This window comes from Pyrus communis, chromosome 15, assembly GCF_041283825.1.
Source record: "Pyrus communis isolate YQ-2024b chromosome 15, ASM4128382v1, whole genome shotgun sequence".
NCBI classification, from domain to species: domain Eukaryota; kingdom Viridiplantae; phylum Streptophyta; class Magnoliopsida; order Rosales; family Rosaceae; genus Pyrus; species Pyrus communis.
Window position 1 is genome coordinate 40,476,240 of NC_142579.1, and position 17,848 is coordinate 40,494,087.

The window sequence follows — 17,848 nt, forward strand, 5'->3', positions numbered from 1 at the left end:
TTTAAACAAAGTTATATTTCTAAATAACGATGACTGAAACGATATATATACCTGCATTGTGTTGACCTGCATTTAGAGAGTCTTCAAGTCCTTTGTAGAGATCCGCTCTAACTGTGGCTTGATTAGAACGCAACCATCTAAGTTTTTGTGATTCAATTTTAATGTAGTTATCTACAACATATTGTTGCAAGAGACGTCCACCTCGAAGCAAAAATGATGATCCATTATGGCGTATCTACAAAAGCAAATTTCATATATTGCTTTTAATATAGGAATCATCATTCATCTATATATACCGGGAAGTAAATTATGTTATCAGTACAAACCTGTAACATATAAGCATAATAGTCACAACATGTTATTGCTCTTCCACCATCATCACGACTGTTAACATCCCATCCATATGTACCGTAAAGCAGCAATAGTGGATATTGTAAGGGATCATAAAATCCAACATAGTCTCGGACGTGAGAAAGTCTTCCACTAATTGTCTCCACCACGATATCCCTTCCATTTGCAATTGTGGCATTATCTCCATCTATTATAATTGCCGCAACTTGTGATGCTGATGGTAGACTATACTGACGCCGATCTATTGGTTGCTTTTTTAGGATCAACTTGCAATTCGGCAAATCTTGGCGTTGTCCGAGGCTTCGCAATGTATGAACAAAAGGATTATGGTTGTTCAACATATGTTGTATCTTTTCAACCACACGTCTATCTAAAACTTCACTTTCACACATTCGGTTTTCAACTTCATGCTCAGTGTCATATATATAAGCTTGTAAAAATCGCGGTCTGTTCCCTTCATTTGGTAAAAGTCCACCAATCTTATGATATAATGCATCTTGAGCACGAAATGTGTAAATCCCACGACCACCAATATTAATTCTTTCATCCACGTGTACTCCCATTGAAGTGAATGCAAATGCATGATTGTAAGCTCGAATATTTTGCCTGAAGTGTCTACCCTCATTTGTTTGGTCAAAGAAAAGAGCAACCATTTCTGGTGGGGATTGTATTGGGGGTAAAACAATTCTTCCTTTCAAGCAACACATATTCAAAGTTTCTCGAGCAAATAATCGTGCATAGCAGTACGGACATGTGGTTGGAGCAAATAATTGGCAACCTAGGATACCCCGATTCTCATTATAATTTCTAGCACAATTGTGGTTTCTTCTTCCTCTGGTTTGGCGCACATGACAATTGGTTCTATTTGCATGTTCTTCTTCTGATATTTTTACATGAATATCCAACATTCAGTATAAGAATTTTCTTTGTAACTAATCACATATCTATATAAAGATAAAATTATATACTAAGCTCACCATTGTGGGGAGGAATTGAGAGCATCCCATAAGATATTTGTGACCTATTTGAATGTGCCAACTGTCCCATATGAGTACGCATTCTAGTAGAAGTTTGGTCATCATGATTTGTGATATCTGACAAAACCCTTGAATTCGCGCTTTCATGCTCAATTTGTTCTAATAAATAGACCACATTATAATACGATTAGTTAAAAATTTTGTCTTTAATATTTAATATATTTAGTTGTGAGTCTAATATTTCGTAAGACTACCACTAAAAATAACTACAACATTGAGATCAATATGAAAGTATCGAAGAAAAGAATACAATGAGATTTCAATTCACTAAATTTTGTTCTTAAAAAATAACCTAATTTTTTAAGTGTGAAACAAATACAAATAAAGAAATTGAAATAAATACCAGGAATTTGTTGTTCTATATTACTGGGGTCGACCTCAACATCATAGTTAGCCAACTGAACCCGTTCTTGTATATTATTGGGACCTACTTGTTGCATAGTTAAAAGAAAAATTAGACATTAGATTTTTTTTTTTTTTTTTTTTGCATTAGTATGAGTTAAAGAAAAAGGAATATGAAATAAATACCAGGAATTTCTTGTTGTATGTTACTGGGGGATGTCATAGTATGATCATCATATAGAGTTGGAATTTGTTGTCTTTTTTCTTGTGCTATTAGACGTCGTCGAGCTAGATATCTTTGATGTTCTTCAGGACTCAATGATTGACACCATTGTCTTGCACGACTTTGGCCACGCTCTATGGAAAAATTTATCTAAAAAATTTAAAAATAAATGAACCTAAATTGAATACAAATTCTGTGACATTCCATAAATACGAAAAAGTCTACGTAGATGCCTATGAACAGAAGAAGAAAAAACATTTATCTACACATCACTATAATACAAAAGAACAAAATAAAATGATCACAAAATACTTTTGAAGTGTAATAAGTATTAGTGCAAGGAAATGACGGGCTTATATACACTTCTCGGTTGGTGTTAGGACTTGGATATGATTTAGCTTTCATGTTTTTTTCTTTTATAAATTAGCATTGTTTATAGAGTTTTAATTTTTATGTCAACTGGATGAGTAGAATTTTAAACTTTTTTAATACCCCTAAACCCTATCATAAATGATGGATGTGGGCTGGACATAATATAAAAAGTTTTTAGAAATGTGTAACCCGTAATAAGAGGCTAAAAAACTACCACATGACAAAGAAGAATTTCTATTCAATGTAGGTTCATTATATTTATTAGTTTGCTCTAATAACTCAACAATGCACATATAAGCTCTAAAATGTTATGATATCCTTAAAATTTTAGTAATTTTGGTTTCTTAGGTATTATGTTTATTAGTAATTTTGGTTCATTAGTTTAAGGATATGATCGTCAATAATTTGTGATCAACACAGCTTAAGAAATTTTGGGGTGCTTTGTTGGTCGTTGGGGTGCAAATGGGGATGGGATGATTTGGTTCAAATGGATAAAAATTAAAAAAAAAAAAAAAAAAAAAAAAAAAAAAAAAAAAAAACAATGCATGTACGCAAGGTTCCTTAACAAAATCATAATTATGAATAACTGTTATGATATTCAAAATCCTTCTCGAACCCCGCTGGTGTTTAGGGATGATTTTGGACTACATGGATATTTGAGATTACGAAGAAGATTATGAATAACTAAACATCAGTCAAAATTTTTTTTGTTAGAGGATAGCAATTGTTCATAATTGGTTTGATCTTGGACATAATAACAATTACGAATATTTGTTTTCTTCACATTATCTTCTCGAATTGGGGTTCAACATTAGAAGTTCTTTTCTCAATTCTCAACATTAAGCAAAATGAAGAAAACAAAAGGCCAAAAGCAAAAAGCCACCTCTTCCGCTGTTATCACCTTCCCTTTTCTTCAATGCTCACTCCCAACAGAAAATCTATGGCAAGAATACACTTTCCCCCCTTCCTTTTTCTTCGAGCCTCAACAAATGGGTCTGCAACCAATGCCAACTGAAATAATTGAGGTTAAGCAAGAGGAGTTGATAAAGTTAGCAATTCACAAACCAAACTGAAAATCTAATTCCAAAATTCCAAACACCCACCAAATGGTTTCGGATAAAGTTTTAAAGTTGAATACACGTTACCAATACATAAGGGTACATAAGAATGAGAAGTATGAAAATTTTAAAACAAAGGGCCAATCGTGCTCTTTGGAAAATTGCAATTTAAGTTTGGCTGCTTTTCAGTTTCACTCTACCCTTAGATTTGTTCTTGTTTATGAGTAGACCTTCCAACCCAACATCCATCCACAGATATAATTGTCCCTAGCTACACCAACACGAATCCAAAATCATATATATTGTCCAATGTAAACTAATTCTTAGCTAATTAACATGTTCAAATCCTTATTTTCTCATAATAAAATAACAGAAAATTAAACAACCCAAAAATCAAAACAACCCCACTTGTAGTTTTAGCTCATTAATCCATTGGATAAATTGATGCCAAATTCAATCAGAAAACATACAATTAACAACAACCCAGAAGAGCCATCCAAAAAACCAACAAATTAACCAAAAAATACCACTTGTACTTTTAGCTTAGTCTTCCAATTGAATCAGATATACCATCAAATTTCAATCAGAAAATAGAAAATTAAGAACCCAGAATTTTCACTCACCTGCTGTGAAACTCGTCCCTGTTGAGCAGCAGTAGGAACAGGTAAACTGGGTGATATATACAACCGATTAAAACACTCAACTTTAGCTGCTTCAGCTACATAACAGAAAAAGAAAAAAAAAGTTAATTTAACTATAATTAAGTAATCTGGTTTAAGATATATACCTCATCCCCAACATTCATGCCAAAATCGATATTGCACGGTATCTTATTCTCAATCAAATACGGTCCACCTACACGTTTCAAAATTCCTACAGTGTCAGTAATGATTTACCCTTTGTTTGGCAAAAGGCTTTTTGCATACGCTAACATTTTAGTCAACCAATTTACATGATAGGAACCGTAAATTGGCAGCACAACAAAAGAGGATCAACAAAAATCTCGACAATTACCTGAAACTACCATTCCACTTCTTTTCAATTGTGAAGCACTATACATGTTTCACTACCAAATGCTCATATACATGATCAAACCTAAAAAATAAAAAATAAAATAAAATCGTTGGAGAATCATAAGATGAATGACTCACATGCTTTCTATCTTGGCAGCTTAGTTTCAGGAAGCGAACATGTGCACAATGGGACCGTCTATGCCTTCAGTTGAATGTGAGTTGAAAAGACTATTCGCAATAGCTTAAACCAACTCGGTCCCTCTCTTTATACATTCCTTCACTAATTCCTCCCTAAATACCATGAAAAAAACAAATCAGAATTTCACCCACTGAACAAAAACCCATCAGCATAGTGTGATAAATTCATTATTTCACTTATGACTGCCACTTTACTGATGGGATTAATCCAAATAAAATCCCAATTTCCAAAAGTAAATTTTCAATTAATTTCTCAAGAGCAATAATTTCAAAAAGCCCAGAAGTATACAAAATACTAGCCTCTCTGCACGCACTAACGTGCGTGCGAGAGGCATTTTTGCATCACGGGCGCTACGCGCCCCAAAGGTGTGTTGTTTTAGATATTCTTATATTTCTTAAGTGATTATTTTATAAAATGTGTTTGTGTCCATCACAACAATTTCTTATTATTTTCAATTTTTTATTATGTTCAATCATCTAACTTAGTCTTTTTGCACCTGCCCATTGTACCCAAAAAATGAAATTTATGAATTGCACACTAACCATTCCACCTTTTTTTTTTTTTTTTTTGGTTTGGCTGATAGAATTTGATTTCATGAAATGAGCTATGCTTGATCATTATTATGACTTTGGTAATTAAGTTACTCAGTGTAGTTAGAATTCTATTATATCCATCAGTACCATTTTACCCTTATATATTGTACAGATGTACAGAAGATCAAGAGTTAGGTTCTTTAAACTCTCATATAAAAAATTAAAAAATATGATTAATTATTTAATGTTGTATAGAAAATATGAACTGATCAATATATTTTGTAACATGTGGATTAGTGGGTGTATTAAAAGGGTGCACAACAACATTTTTTTATTATGGTGGACAAAAAGGTATTATGGCCAATATTTGGCGTCATTCGAGCAGGTGGCAGATCATTTGTTCAATGGCTGTATGAATGGGATAGTTGATGCGGTTAGAGGAGTGAGTACATAATTATGGGTGTGCCATTTTGGGTTGGGACTGAGATGTTCAACATTAGAACATGGGTCAGGCTACGTAGTTCCAATTGCTTGAGTTGAAGAAAGGTTGATGAGATAATGGTGTTACCGTACAATCATCCCATCATTCCAAAGTGATAATGGTGTTATCGTATGCCATATTGTCATATTGCCACGTTTGTTGAAGAATTTAGGAGCATATATTCCATCCAATTTGCACATATGTGAGTAATCTCTCATACATTTTTTACTATTTTTTCTTTAAAAGAACAACGAAGATAAAATGGGAAAACATATACTATTTATAAATAAAAAAAATCTGAAAATATGACATGTAATTTCATTTCTAAATACATATTGACAACACTTAATGTCCTTAAATCAAAATGTTTTAGATTCATAAGTTTTCAATCAAAGTTATAGGCTAGCTAGGGATGAACTCCTAATATATGAAGCAAAACAAAATATGGACAACATGTACATATGTAAACATAGCGTCTACGTGTGAAATCAAAACCATGATTGCCACCCATTTGCTTGCACTTGATGCTTTAGATTTTCATGGTTAATCTGCAAGCAATGATGATAAAATAAGAAGTCTAACTGTAATGCACAATCCCAACTATAAAGATTGCAAGCAACTTAATCTAAATACCTTTAAGTTTGACAATTTTCTCATGGCAATATTTTTACTCCAGTTACTTGTAGAATACTGAAAGATAAATATATTTGTCAAGTTTGAGGTAACAAACTGTAACCATATTTACAAAATTAAATAATAAGAAATATTACCTTAATCTTGTACTTCAACCTTTGTACTTTGAGACGGGTGTGATGCTTGTAAAACTAACAAAAAATGCAATTTTATTTATATTTGAAAATTGAATGCAATTTGAATTTATAGTATACTTTTGTATGAAAATAAGAGAAGACTTACCGTATTTAGAAAAGTTGTTTGGCCTCTGTTAATCTTTTTCCTGCACCCATAAATTGTTTTATTTTATTTTATAATTTGAGATAATTAATTTGTAGAATGATATAGAGAATGCCAATTAAAATAAACAAGTAAGAAATGGTGTTGTACCTAATTTGTTGGACTTTATTCCAAAATACGTATGATTTGAGGAGTTGTTGAATGTTTTAATTCTTCTACGGCCTTTTTCATGCGCCACCTATATATTGAAGGTATATATAAAATAACTAGCCTCTCCGCATGCGCTCACGCACATGCGAGAGGCATTTTTGCATCACGGACGCTACGCACCCCAAAGATATGTTGTTTTAGATATTCTTATATCCTAATCAGCGTTAAAGAGCATATCTTTCAGCATACAACTACATTGACAGGTGTTACACATCTCTAAAGATCTTTTTATATTATGTCAAGTCCACATCTATCATTTGGTATACGAAACTATTCAGCATTATACAAAAAGTTCAAAATTCTATCAGCCATTTACGTAAAAATTAAAACTCTATAAAAGATGCTAATTACACCATGTAGGAACTATAAATTGACTACTCCCTTTGATGACATGCTTCAGCGTGAACCAAGGTTCTAGGCAGTTGCATCTTTTATATGCATGCCTCTTTTTCTCCGTAGGCGAGTGAAGAAAAGCTTTCATCATCATATCTGTAATAGAAAAGAAACATGACATTCAAATAGTGTAGTAAAGGAATACATACAGTTACAAATATAATACAAAATGCAGAAAAAATATACCAAAACATAGTTTCATATAACAAATGACGAATGTGGGGTCGATATAATATAAAAGGATCTTTAAAAATGTGTAATACCCGTAATAAGAGGCTAAAAAGCTACAACATGACATGTAGCTTTGGCATAACGTAAAAGATTGTTTGAAAAAAATATCAATTGACAGCAACGAAGAAAGCTAATGTATTTCTATTTTATTCTTTATTTGTCTATCTTCTCTCTCTCTCTCTCTTGCCTTTACGTTGGCTTCTTCAACCGTGTCATCCAATCTCAGTTCTCTGTTGACAAATTTCATTGGGGCATAATAGTTAGACAAATTAAACAATGACAGTGATTTTATAAAAAAAATTTAGAAAACTGGAGGCAAAGGGATGAATCAAATTTACTTAGAAGAAATGAAAACTAATTTTCCTCTTCTTTTTGTCTTGTTTTACGTTCTAATAAGCAATAGATGCAGCAGGGCAAAATTAAACACAATAAAGTTCACTGAGGCATAATATATCATTGCTAGAAAAGGAACCATTCGCTTTTAGGTTTACCATTTTTCCGTTAGTGTAACAGAAGCACTGAATTGGGAAGATCTAGAAACAAAATGCACACCCCAAATGTTAAAATCCGGAAATAACTTACATTTACTTCGTCAATGATGACCAAACAAAAACCCTGAACTTTGAATTGCAATAGAACTTAAAATGACTTTGAATTGCAATCGAACTCCATTAAAGATTCAACTAATTTAGCATCTTTAACTTTCCAAGTAATTGACTAAGCTCAAGTTGATGCAAAGATGAAAATATGTTGTAAATACACTTGCCCAAGATAATTAATTGTAAATGACACTATCCTAAGTTCCAAATTATATTCAAAATTTCAGTTGATTTAATGTTACTTTGTTTGACATATAGGCACTCACACACAAAAGAATTAGGGTATATTGTTTACAATTTAGAAGATTGTTATTGACATATTGTGTGCTTTATCTATTGGTGTTTGTACTTTTTGTGGTGGGAAACATGAATTTTATAGCTTGTGGTAAAATACAATATTACAGAAGGCCAAAAGAGAAATTCGAATGAAAAGTTTCTTAAAATCATCAAAGAAGAACAACATAAATGTTAAAATGAAAATATAACTTTGTACATCGCACGTAGGATCCGTGATTACAACCAATTTACACAAATCTTACAAAATTAATCATGTTTTAATTGAAAATTCTAAAACTGATCTCACTACGTAAACATAATTCAACTTTGTGAACTCAAATCCAGAATGATGTGAACAAATTCTCGCTTTAGTGTAGCAAGACCAAAGAACTACCATGATCGAGCTTCATACCAAATTCCAAGAAAATTTAGATTCACGATTAAATTAGATTTTCAAACGCATAAATGAGTAATACTCACTCAAATTCAAAACATAACGTTCAACTCAAAACCAATATCTTCCCCTCCTCCCTATCTTTCTAGCAATCAAATTTAATAAATTCCTACATAACGGCTCCAACTTCACTAATTAAAACAAAAACCTATTTGTAATACCGTATTAGCATATGTAGCCGAATCCTAAATAATTTTTTTCATAAAACTGGGTAATGCACCAAATCCGCAGCAGTTGATGATCAACCAAACATGGGAAAGCAAACAACCCGTCACCAAATTTCCCAAATCCAAATTACATAAATCATACAGTATATTGCTATACACTAACAAAAAGTTCCAGTCTTTAACGTTCAGCAAAATGAATGCATAGCTGAAAGGTTAACAACAAATTCATAACGTTGTTTCATACCTTATTGACATTGAGATCAGTAGGCCAGTAATGGAGGAACTTGTAGAAGTAGTCGAACGTTTCCAAAGACAACCCAAATGAAATAAGGCCCCCATTTGTGATTCTCAATTTCCTTCAATTTCCAAAAAAAACTTTGACCGAAATTGAACTCGGATGTAACTGGGATAACATTATAGTTAAACGAATGATGATTAAGTCAAACAATTTACTACCTGGGTAGCGTCGGTGGGCTAAGTACAAATTTGGTACTTCTTGTTGACCATTGGAAATTATGAGAACTTTCTCGGCGTCTTCATCGTCGTTTGCGCTTCCGAATTGCGACAATGGTGTCTTGTCATATGGCCAGCGGTAGCACCGAGTGGCCCTCGTAGTCTATGTGCTCTCTGGTCAAGTTCAGTCTCCTTGAATCCACCGTCCGGTAAAAAACTCAAACACATGCACAAAATTGAAAACTGGGAGGAATGGCCGTAGACGGCTTTGAGGGTGTCGTGAATTGGTTGGGATCAGAAGGTCTTCGTTTGTTGCCATTTGTGCCATCAACTTGATTAAACACAAACTGAAAGCTCCCCGTGACGATGACGGTGACGGTGACGCAAGCAAACAAAAGCTTTAAGTTATCTAATTAGACAATATTTAGGACACTCTTTGATGAAGACAATGATGATTGGATTATATAGGACACTGAAGTGAATAAAATCTTGGGTACCTGGAGGACATGGTAATGAAGACGACGGCGGAGGCGGAAGTGAGAGAAGATTCAGAGGACTGAATGCTTAGAAGGCCGGAGACTATTGGTGGTGAGGGCAGCGAAGAAAGATGCGTTCTGGTACACTGAGCGACTGTCTAAATTTCTCACTGGTTTGCGGGGATGGAGTGACCCGTTGCTCACCTTAAACGTGTGTTATATGGCAGTTCCATCTCTGCAGTTTGCAACCGCTGCAAGTGCTGTGGAGAATTCTGTCTCTGCAATTTGCAACTGCAAGTCTGCAAGTGCTGTGGAGAATTCCGTCTCTGCAGTTTGCAACCGCTGCAACTGCTATTGAGAGTTCGTGGCTTCGTGCCCATCTGAAGTATTTTTTTTCTTTTTTTTATTTATTTATTTACTTCTTGTTTTTTGTATAGCAGAAAGATAGAATGTAACGAAGTAGTTATAGGATGATTAATTTAAGGGATGATAATGAATTTAAAGTGTGTGTGTTTTCATCTAATGGTTCATAATTGTCATTGTTGTGATGGGTGCATATATTGTTTGCAATGGATAATTTTGTTTTTTTAACTTGTAAATGATTTATGAATAGTAACATATTTACGAATTTGACCCTATTTTTGTGAGCAGTTATCCTTGTGTTTTATGTATGAAATGAGGGCATTCTTGGCATTTCCAAATGCTTCACCAAACTGGCCTTCTCCCTTTATATATATAGATTAAGTTCCTTGTAACAAATTTAGTATATAATTTATGATACATACTGCTCATGCTTCTTCTTTTTCCACTCTTTGAGAATCAGTTGGCTTAGATCAGTAGTTTTTACTCCGACAGATATCTCCCAACCAGGTGTAAAAATAGAGACACGTCTGTTTGGGATCTTATGAATAGGTAGTTCCTTCTTCATTTTTTGTGGGTATTCTTGTAAATATCCTGAGAATGAAAACAAATAATTTTTAAAATTACCATAGCACACATATAGCACATTAAGATAATCAAAATTGAAACTCATAATCTGACCGAAATTTTAAAAAACGCACAATGAAGATTCCAAAGGAAGAAGTTAAAAGAACCCATATGAAGCTAAACCTGGGAATTCATACAATTACATATTATGCTTGCATGAAAATGTGTAAAATGAGTACAACCATGCAGGAAAAAGAAGTGAAAAAAAGAAACTTACACCTAGATTAATTTCCTTTTTACGCCTGGGGAGAAGGAGTGGGAGAATGAGTAGGAATGGGAAAAATGGGATTATACGAACTGGAAAGTTAGTGCTTGTAGTGGGCGAGCTTCACGGTTTTTTGAAAACCCACGGCAACCTCTACCCCTTTCTTTCTCTCTCTCAGCTTGGGCTTTTTTTTTCCTCCAACTCCAAAGCCATACGCTCCCCTTCTAACTCAGTCTGCACAGAAAGTACGCATATTCCAGACACTTGCATTCAACTAATTACAATAAACATAAAGTGTATATTCCAAACCTGCATTAACGTGTTTTTGCAGATTGAGGATTTCCTCTGGCCAATGTTCTGAATGAGATACCTAAAACATGCGGAATATTTAAATTCCTTTAATTTATGTACACAGTCTATATTTATAATTATTATCATACATGGATGTCGACAATTAATACAAAAATTAGCGTGCAATTTGCCTCCAAGCTCCTCAATTTCTTTCTTTTGACGCTTGAGAAGAGCAGCATATGTTAGACTCTCCCAGGAAGGACTTACATTGAAATAATAACAATCAAGACATATGATAGACATAAAAGTACAATTCCTACGTCAAACAGATACAAACTTGGGAGAAAATGAAGAATTAATCCAAAAAAGATTGCAAACAAAGCCAAGGGAGGAATTTAAAGTACATCAGAGAAACCAAATAAGCTTGCAATCAATTTAAATTGCATGGCATGTATAACTAATATGTCCAATGTCAGATCAAGACTAACAAACATGTTCAAAGAAAAGGGGCAAATTATTAAGGTACCGTAATAACAATAAAGAGAAACTTTTGAGTTTCGTTTTTCCAAAATCCCATCACAGCCCATAAGAAAAATATAAATTAAGCAATAGATTTCGGGGAATTACCTTTAAAAATGACCATATGATGCTCCGCCTTCCTGCAATACACTTTGTATGGGAAAAAGCAGAAAAAGACTGGGAAAAACTGGGGATAATGGATTAATAGAAACTATCCCAGAACATGAAATTAAAATGCAGAATAAAAAGAGAGATAGAAGTTAAAAGCCAAAGAAGGCAAAAAGGAAGAAAAGGGTGGAAGCAAATACCTCAGACACTGACGATTAGAGGCTGACGATTAATTAAAGGTGAAATCAAATGGCAACTGCTCATAGCAGTTTGAAATCTAATGCCACGTTCATACTTTATTGTCTTTTGCATTAAGTCTGACATATGATGGTAAAATGATGAATGAAAATTACTTTAGTACTGGAAATATAAAAACTACTATATAAAACAATGAATAATTTGTAATAAAAGATAAAAGCGAAAACAAAAAATTAACCATTTCCAAAGCCTCCCCAAGGCAAAAACAGAATGGCAATATTGATTACAAAGAAAACAAATTTCAAACCTTGTTCATTGTTTGTTCCACGATTATGAAAATTCCAGCAATTGATTGATGGTAGAAGAACTTCGATTCAATAATCCTGTGAAAATGCATGAGAAGATTAACATTAAGGAATAAGGAGCAGAGAACAAAACACAAAAGATTAACCACAAAAGAAATTTTATTACCAACTTTCTCAAAGGACCAGTTCTTGTTGGTTTTTTTCCAATTTCATCTTCTCCAGCAAAACAATTTCAATTTGTTCTCTTCAGATTCTCTCTTTTATTTTGTGTTTCATTTAGCTCTTCCCGCAAAACTGCTTCATATGATCATATCCCACGTTCGCTTTTATTTCCATGCACGTTCGCGTTCCACAGAACCGCTCCCATAATCCCATTGCACGGTTCAAGCCTTCAACTGTAGAATAGCAGTTCTAACTGTAAACGTATTAGGTTTCTTTTTATTTTTTATATTTTATTCAATTACTGAAAGCAGTTTGAAAACTGCAATATCTCCCAAAGTCCCACGTTTCCTTCCAACATTTTTTTCATTTTTCGATTTTTTTGGATTGGTTTTTTTTGCTGCATCTATTTATCTACTTTTTTTTTTTAAATTCTTTTTTCAAATGAAGATCAGTATTTTTTTTTTTTTAGTTATGATTTTTTACCAGTTTGTCCCCATTTTCCGATTTTTGTGGATTTGGATTGTGAAGAAAACAAAAGGGCTTTCTTGGTATTTCTGAATGCTTCACCAAACTGGCCTTCTCACTTTATATATACTAGCCTCTCTGCACGCACTAACGTGCATGCGAGAGGCATTTTTGCATCACGGGCGCTACGCGCCCCAAAGATGTGTTGTTTTAGATATTCTTATATTTCTTAAGTGATTATTTTATAAATTGTGTTTGTGTCCATCACAACAATTTTTTATTATTTTCAATTTTTTATTATATTCAATCATCTAACTTAGTCTTTTTGCACCTACCCATTATGTATAAATATGTAGTCTTCTGAAGAAAAAAAAGCCAAGGCATTTTTGGATGATCAGATTAATTTAATTATATAATTTTCAGTTTGACTTTAAGTTTATTGTCTGTTTTATTTATGAATATATTAGCCTCTCCGCACGCACGCATTTTTGCATCACGGGCGCTACGCGCCCCTAAATGTGTATTGCGTTAGTTTTTTTTCATTGTAATTGTCAAGATATATTTTAAATGTATTGTGTAAAGAGGAACTTTTTCGTTACCATGCACATCCTAAAAAATTATTCAGTTTTTCGTTTTCACTTTGCGTAAAGTAATGATTTAAATGTTACGCAAAGGAAAACGAAAAACATAACTTTTTAGGATTTATCAAGTTTACAAAATTAAATAGTAAGAAATGTTAAATGTAATTGTGAAGATTTTGCATTAGTTTTTTTCCATTGTAATTGTGAAGATATAATTTAAATGTATTGTGCAAAGATGAACTTTTTCTTTACCATGCATGTCCTAAAAAATTATCACGTTTTTCGTTTTCACTTTGCATAAAGTATTGATTTAAATATTATTTATGCAATTGTCAAACAACATGGGTTAAATGTTTTCTTGCATTAGTTGATTCTTGCTAGACTGTCTGTCAACTTTTTCGTTACCATGCACGTCCTAAAAAGTCGTTAAGTTTTTCGTTTTCACTTTGCGTAAAGTAATGATTTAAATGTTACGCAAAGTGAAAATGAAAAACATGACAACTTTTTAGCATGTTATCATGTTTACAAAATTAAATAGTAAGAAATGTTAATGTAATTGTGAAGATTTTGCATTAGTTTTTTCTTCCATTGTAATTATTAAGATATATTTTAGATGTATTGTGCAAAGATGAACTTTTTCTTTATCATGCACATCCTAAAAAGTTGTCATGTTTTTGGTTTTCACTTTGTGTAAAGTAATGATTTAAATGTTATTTACGCAATTGTCAAACAACATGGGATTTTGGATGCAAGTTCCTACCTAAAGTCCATAAACAATAGTAAGTAGATGTAAATAAAAGAAGAGTAGATGAAAACATTAAGTACTCGCCTAGACTACTATAAAAAACAGTAAGTAGACATGCCAACGGAAGAGCTGACACCTATACAAAGGTGTTCTTACTATAAAAAGGTAGTATGTTGTATGTTCCTACCTGTTTATGTGAGAGGTATTTTTTTTATCACAGGTGCTATCGCCCCTTGAGATGTGTTGTGCTGGCTATTTTTTTGTCATATTACGTCTTAAAATAAAATATATCATACATTGAAAATAAAAGGAAATAAAACATAATTAACTCGTATGTAAAATGCATGAGAAAAAAAAAAAAGACTCTTTACACGTACGAAAGCATGTTAGAAAAAGCTAGTAATGAATAAAGGAAGAAATACAGCAAGGAACCAAGATATTTCATATGTATCATCTTTTACTTGCCGTTTATCTTATTAAAATTTGCTAAAAATGAGTTGATAAGTTTGTGGATTCATAATATAATATATATACTATTTTTTCTAGACATATATGTTACACTTTCCCATTCCACCGCAAATTGCTTTGTCAATTCAATAGCACCACAACACTAATGCTTGTTTCCATAACTGCAAACGGAGTTTTTGAATGAGAATATGAGTTGAGGTGTAAATTGCATTATAGTATGTAGCAATTAAAGTGTACATACATTGACAAAAATAAGAAAAAAAAAATAGTCATATCCAAAGGAAAATGCATCATTTGTAGCTTTCTTCACATTTTTTTTCGTATGGGATTGCTTTGATTTTTCTTGTATTGTCTTTACTGCAACCATGGAACTGACACCATTGTATAAGTGTTATTATTCTCAATAGAATGTAAATTTCATTCAACTTGGAGAAATACTATTTGAGCAGCGAAGCTTAAATCCTGCTCCACTACACTCATTTATGTATGATCAAATCACTTGTCATAGATATTGCATTGCATTTTAAACATTTGCACATAATATTTTAATTGGTAGTGACAATGAAATAAAAACATTAGAGATGACCACCTCAATTATTCTAAAATCTTGAATTAACATAAACTAATGATACAATTAGATTACCGATTGTTAGGCATTTAGAATAAAAATAATAAAAATGAATCATTCCAAACACCAAAAAAACGGAAAAGAGAACCGAAAAAGGTCTTGAATCTTCAAGTTCCTTAGCCAAGCAATCCTTATGCAGTATTGCAAGCCAAAAGTCTTTTACGCCTATATAGAATTTTGTCCACATACCATGTAATTCATATTGCATTCAAAAAAGGCTTTTTCATATAAAAAAAAGTACATAGCAAATCATATACAAATTTATAGCTAGAAAAATAGTGTGCACATTTACTATTGAGAACATCTAAAATTAAACTAATAGAAATTAAACTATCCAATTATTATTACAAACAGGTTGGCAATCAATATTAAGAAAAAGCTGCTTGACGGAAGACAATGATCTTTGTTCTTCAATCTTACAATAAAATGAATAAAGTTTTAGACATAGCTTACCAAAGAAAAAAAATGCAAAACAAAGAGTCATTTACTCGTCAACTTGTCACAAATTTGTGCAGTTTTTTATTGTCTCCAAGTATATTTTGGCTCTCCCTCTAAATCGCTTTCTCTATCCCCATGTAGTTTATATTTAATTTAATTCCTAATCACATTTGGTATATGTAGTTTATCAGTAATACAAATTGGAATTTATAAACACTTACAATGCCAAGTTGTTAACATATATACTTGAGCATCTCTGATCTTCATCCCAATCGTCGCTGTCTCGGAGTCTTAGTAATTTGCACACCACGGTCACCTTAGACCTTATTGAAAGACTGCGTCGAAAAAGAAGGGGCCGCGTTCCATCGTTAAGGGCCAGGGGAAAACAATTTTTGGTTACAAAGAAACCAATCAAACATCATATCAACCGCATAAAACCCCATATAATATGCTATTTTTTTTATCAAAATAATACGCGGATTATGCAGACAAAAAAAAAAAATAGCGAGAAATAAAAAAGAACAATACAAATAGATAAAAAGTACCAATTAACAGAACAAAGAAAGCTAATGTAGAATAGAATATATTTATGAGAAGAATTGGTTTTCTTCAGCGTGTGGATTACATTCTCTTAGAAGAGGCCAAGGCTATTTTCTTGTTTGTGCCTGTCCATTAGATAACTCAAAACATTAAGTATATGAAGTTTAAAATTAAAAAAAAAAATAAAAAGACAACAAAAGAAAGCTGAGCAAATGGGGAGTAAGAGATCAAACAAACAGTGTGTGGTTGAATAACCTTCTTGGTTATCTTCTAGGGAACACCATCTTGGTTCTCTTCTGGGGAAAATTATGATAGTCTTACCTCCTTTGCCGAAGCCTTGAAAATTCTGCCTTCTTGTTTGTGCCTGTCCACCACTTTTAAAATCCCCAAATCAACTTTGAACTGCAAACCCATATTGTAATTCAATAAAACCTGAACAAAGTGAATTAGGATTAAACAATTTGATGTTGTAGAAGCATCAAATGAAATAAGGTGGACTGGTACCCATAAATTATATTAAAGGAGAAGCATAGATGAAGAAACACCAAATTGTAAGGTGGACGAAGAAGCACCAACAAAAAAAGAGGGGTACGTGAAGTTGAGTGGGTTTCTCCCGAATAGAAATGTGGGGTAGTTGGGGTTTTAATCGTGCAACTCTGCAACCACTACAACTGCTTGTGGGGAGTTTGTTGGGTTTGGGGTGGCTTCAGTCTAGAACTCTGTAACTGCATAACTGCTTCTCTATATTTATTTATTTTTTTGGTTTTTTTAGAGAGAAAGAATGTGATGAGTAATCAAACGGTCATAATTAATCTAAAAGTATGGGTGGCTTTCATATTTTGTTTATTACGATTTTAACCTTATTTTATTTGTATTTTACGATTATTACCCATTTATATTGGGATAGTTTTGTGCTGTTTTATTGAAAAGAGAGGATATTTTTGGCATTTTGTAATGCTTCACCAAACTGGGCTCTCCCTTTATATATATAGATATATATAGATTACCAAAAAATAGAGATATTGAATAAGTAAAGAAAAATAACTTAGATAAGGGGATGGAGGGGAATTTGTGATGAGGGTCGAAGGCTATGAGATTACCCAGATTGACTTGAAAATGCTGATGCCGGGTCTCCATTGCCGCTTTCCTGCAGTTGCTTTTCATCCTCTCCATTCGACAGTCCAGGTCTGCAACCCAAAAACATACAGAAAAGATTAGCTTTGCGGTCGGATTATCAAATCATGCGGTTACAGAACCAACATGCACGCAAATAAAAAATTCATTAATTTTTTTTTTTTCTGAATCCATAATTCAGATTGGAGTTCGAATTCAACGGAAAAAAAAATACATAAATCCATCAAAAATTTTGCCCAGATGAAAAAAGAAATAAAGGATAAATTAGAAGCTTTTAGCAAAAGAGTTTAAATC

The 17,848-nt window shown here is 32.8% G+C and overlaps 2 protein-coding genes and 2 long non-coding RNA genes across 7 annotated transcripts; all 4 read right to left on the minus strand.

The window, feature by feature from the left end:
* Positions 1 to 278: 278 nt before the first annotated feature.
* LOC148691013 (uncharacterized) lies at positions 279 to 2,358 on the minus strand. The gene is made up of 5 exons (XM_088685068.1): positions 2,266 to 2,358; positions 1,917 to 2,103; positions 1,732 to 1,815; positions 1,329 to 1,487; positions 279 to 1,231 (listed from the first exon to the last, which is right to left on the minus strand). Exons 1-5 carry the CDS (start codon positions 2,356 to 2,358, stop codon positions 279 to 281), a joined length of 1,476 nt encoding a protein of 491 aa, XP_088541194.1.
* Positions 2,359 to 3,086: 728 nt separating this feature from the next.
* On the minus strand, positions 3,087 to 4,866 carry LOC148691014 (uncharacterized). 3 transcript variants are annotated; one of them, XM_088685518.1, is made up of 5 exons: positions 4,535 to 4,864; positions 4,398 to 4,478; positions 4,191 to 4,238; positions 4,007 to 4,101; positions 3,087 to 3,320 (listed from the first exon to the last, which is right to left on the minus strand). In XM_088685518.1, exons 2-5 carry the CDS (start codon positions 4,441 to 4,443, stop codon positions 3,264 to 3,266), a joined length of 246 nt encoding a protein of 81 aa, XP_088541644.1. In that variant the 5' UTR covers positions 4,444 to 4,478; positions 4,535 to 4,864; the 3' UTR covers positions 3,087 to 3,263. The 3 variants fall into 3 exon arrangements, with proteins under 3 accessions (XP_088541644.1, XP_088541642.1, XP_088541643.1); XM_088685516.1 differs by having other exon boundaries at positions 3,087 to 3,336; XM_088685517.1 differs by lacking the exon at positions 4,191 to 4,238 and having other exon boundaries at positions 3,087 to 3,336; positions 4,535 to 4,866.
* A 1,223-nt stretch (positions 4,867 to 6,089) lies between these two features.
* LOC148691015 (uncharacterized) lies at positions 6,090 to 6,548 on the minus strand. The gene is made up of 4 exons (XR_015956686.1): positions 6,525 to 6,548; positions 6,380 to 6,433; positions 6,243 to 6,299; positions 6,090 to 6,157 (listed from the first exon to the last, which is right to left on the minus strand). It is a non-coding gene; the product is annotated as an uncharacterized LOC148691015 (long non-coding RNA).
* A 387-nt stretch (positions 6,549 to 6,935) lies between these two features.
* On the minus strand, positions 6,936 to 10,177 carry LOC148691016 (uncharacterized). 2 transcript variants are annotated; one of them, XR_015956586.1, is made up of 5 exons: positions 9,802 to 10,177; positions 9,308 to 9,651; positions 9,096 to 9,226; positions 7,388 to 7,585; positions 6,936 to 7,220 (listed from the first exon to the last, which is right to left on the minus strand). It is a non-coding gene; the product is annotated as an uncharacterized LOC148691016 (long non-coding RNA). The 2 variants fall into 2 exon arrangements; XR_015956585.1 differs by having other exon boundaries at positions 9,096 to 9,651.
* Between the last annotated feature and the right edge of the window lie 7,671 nt (positions 10,178 to 17,848).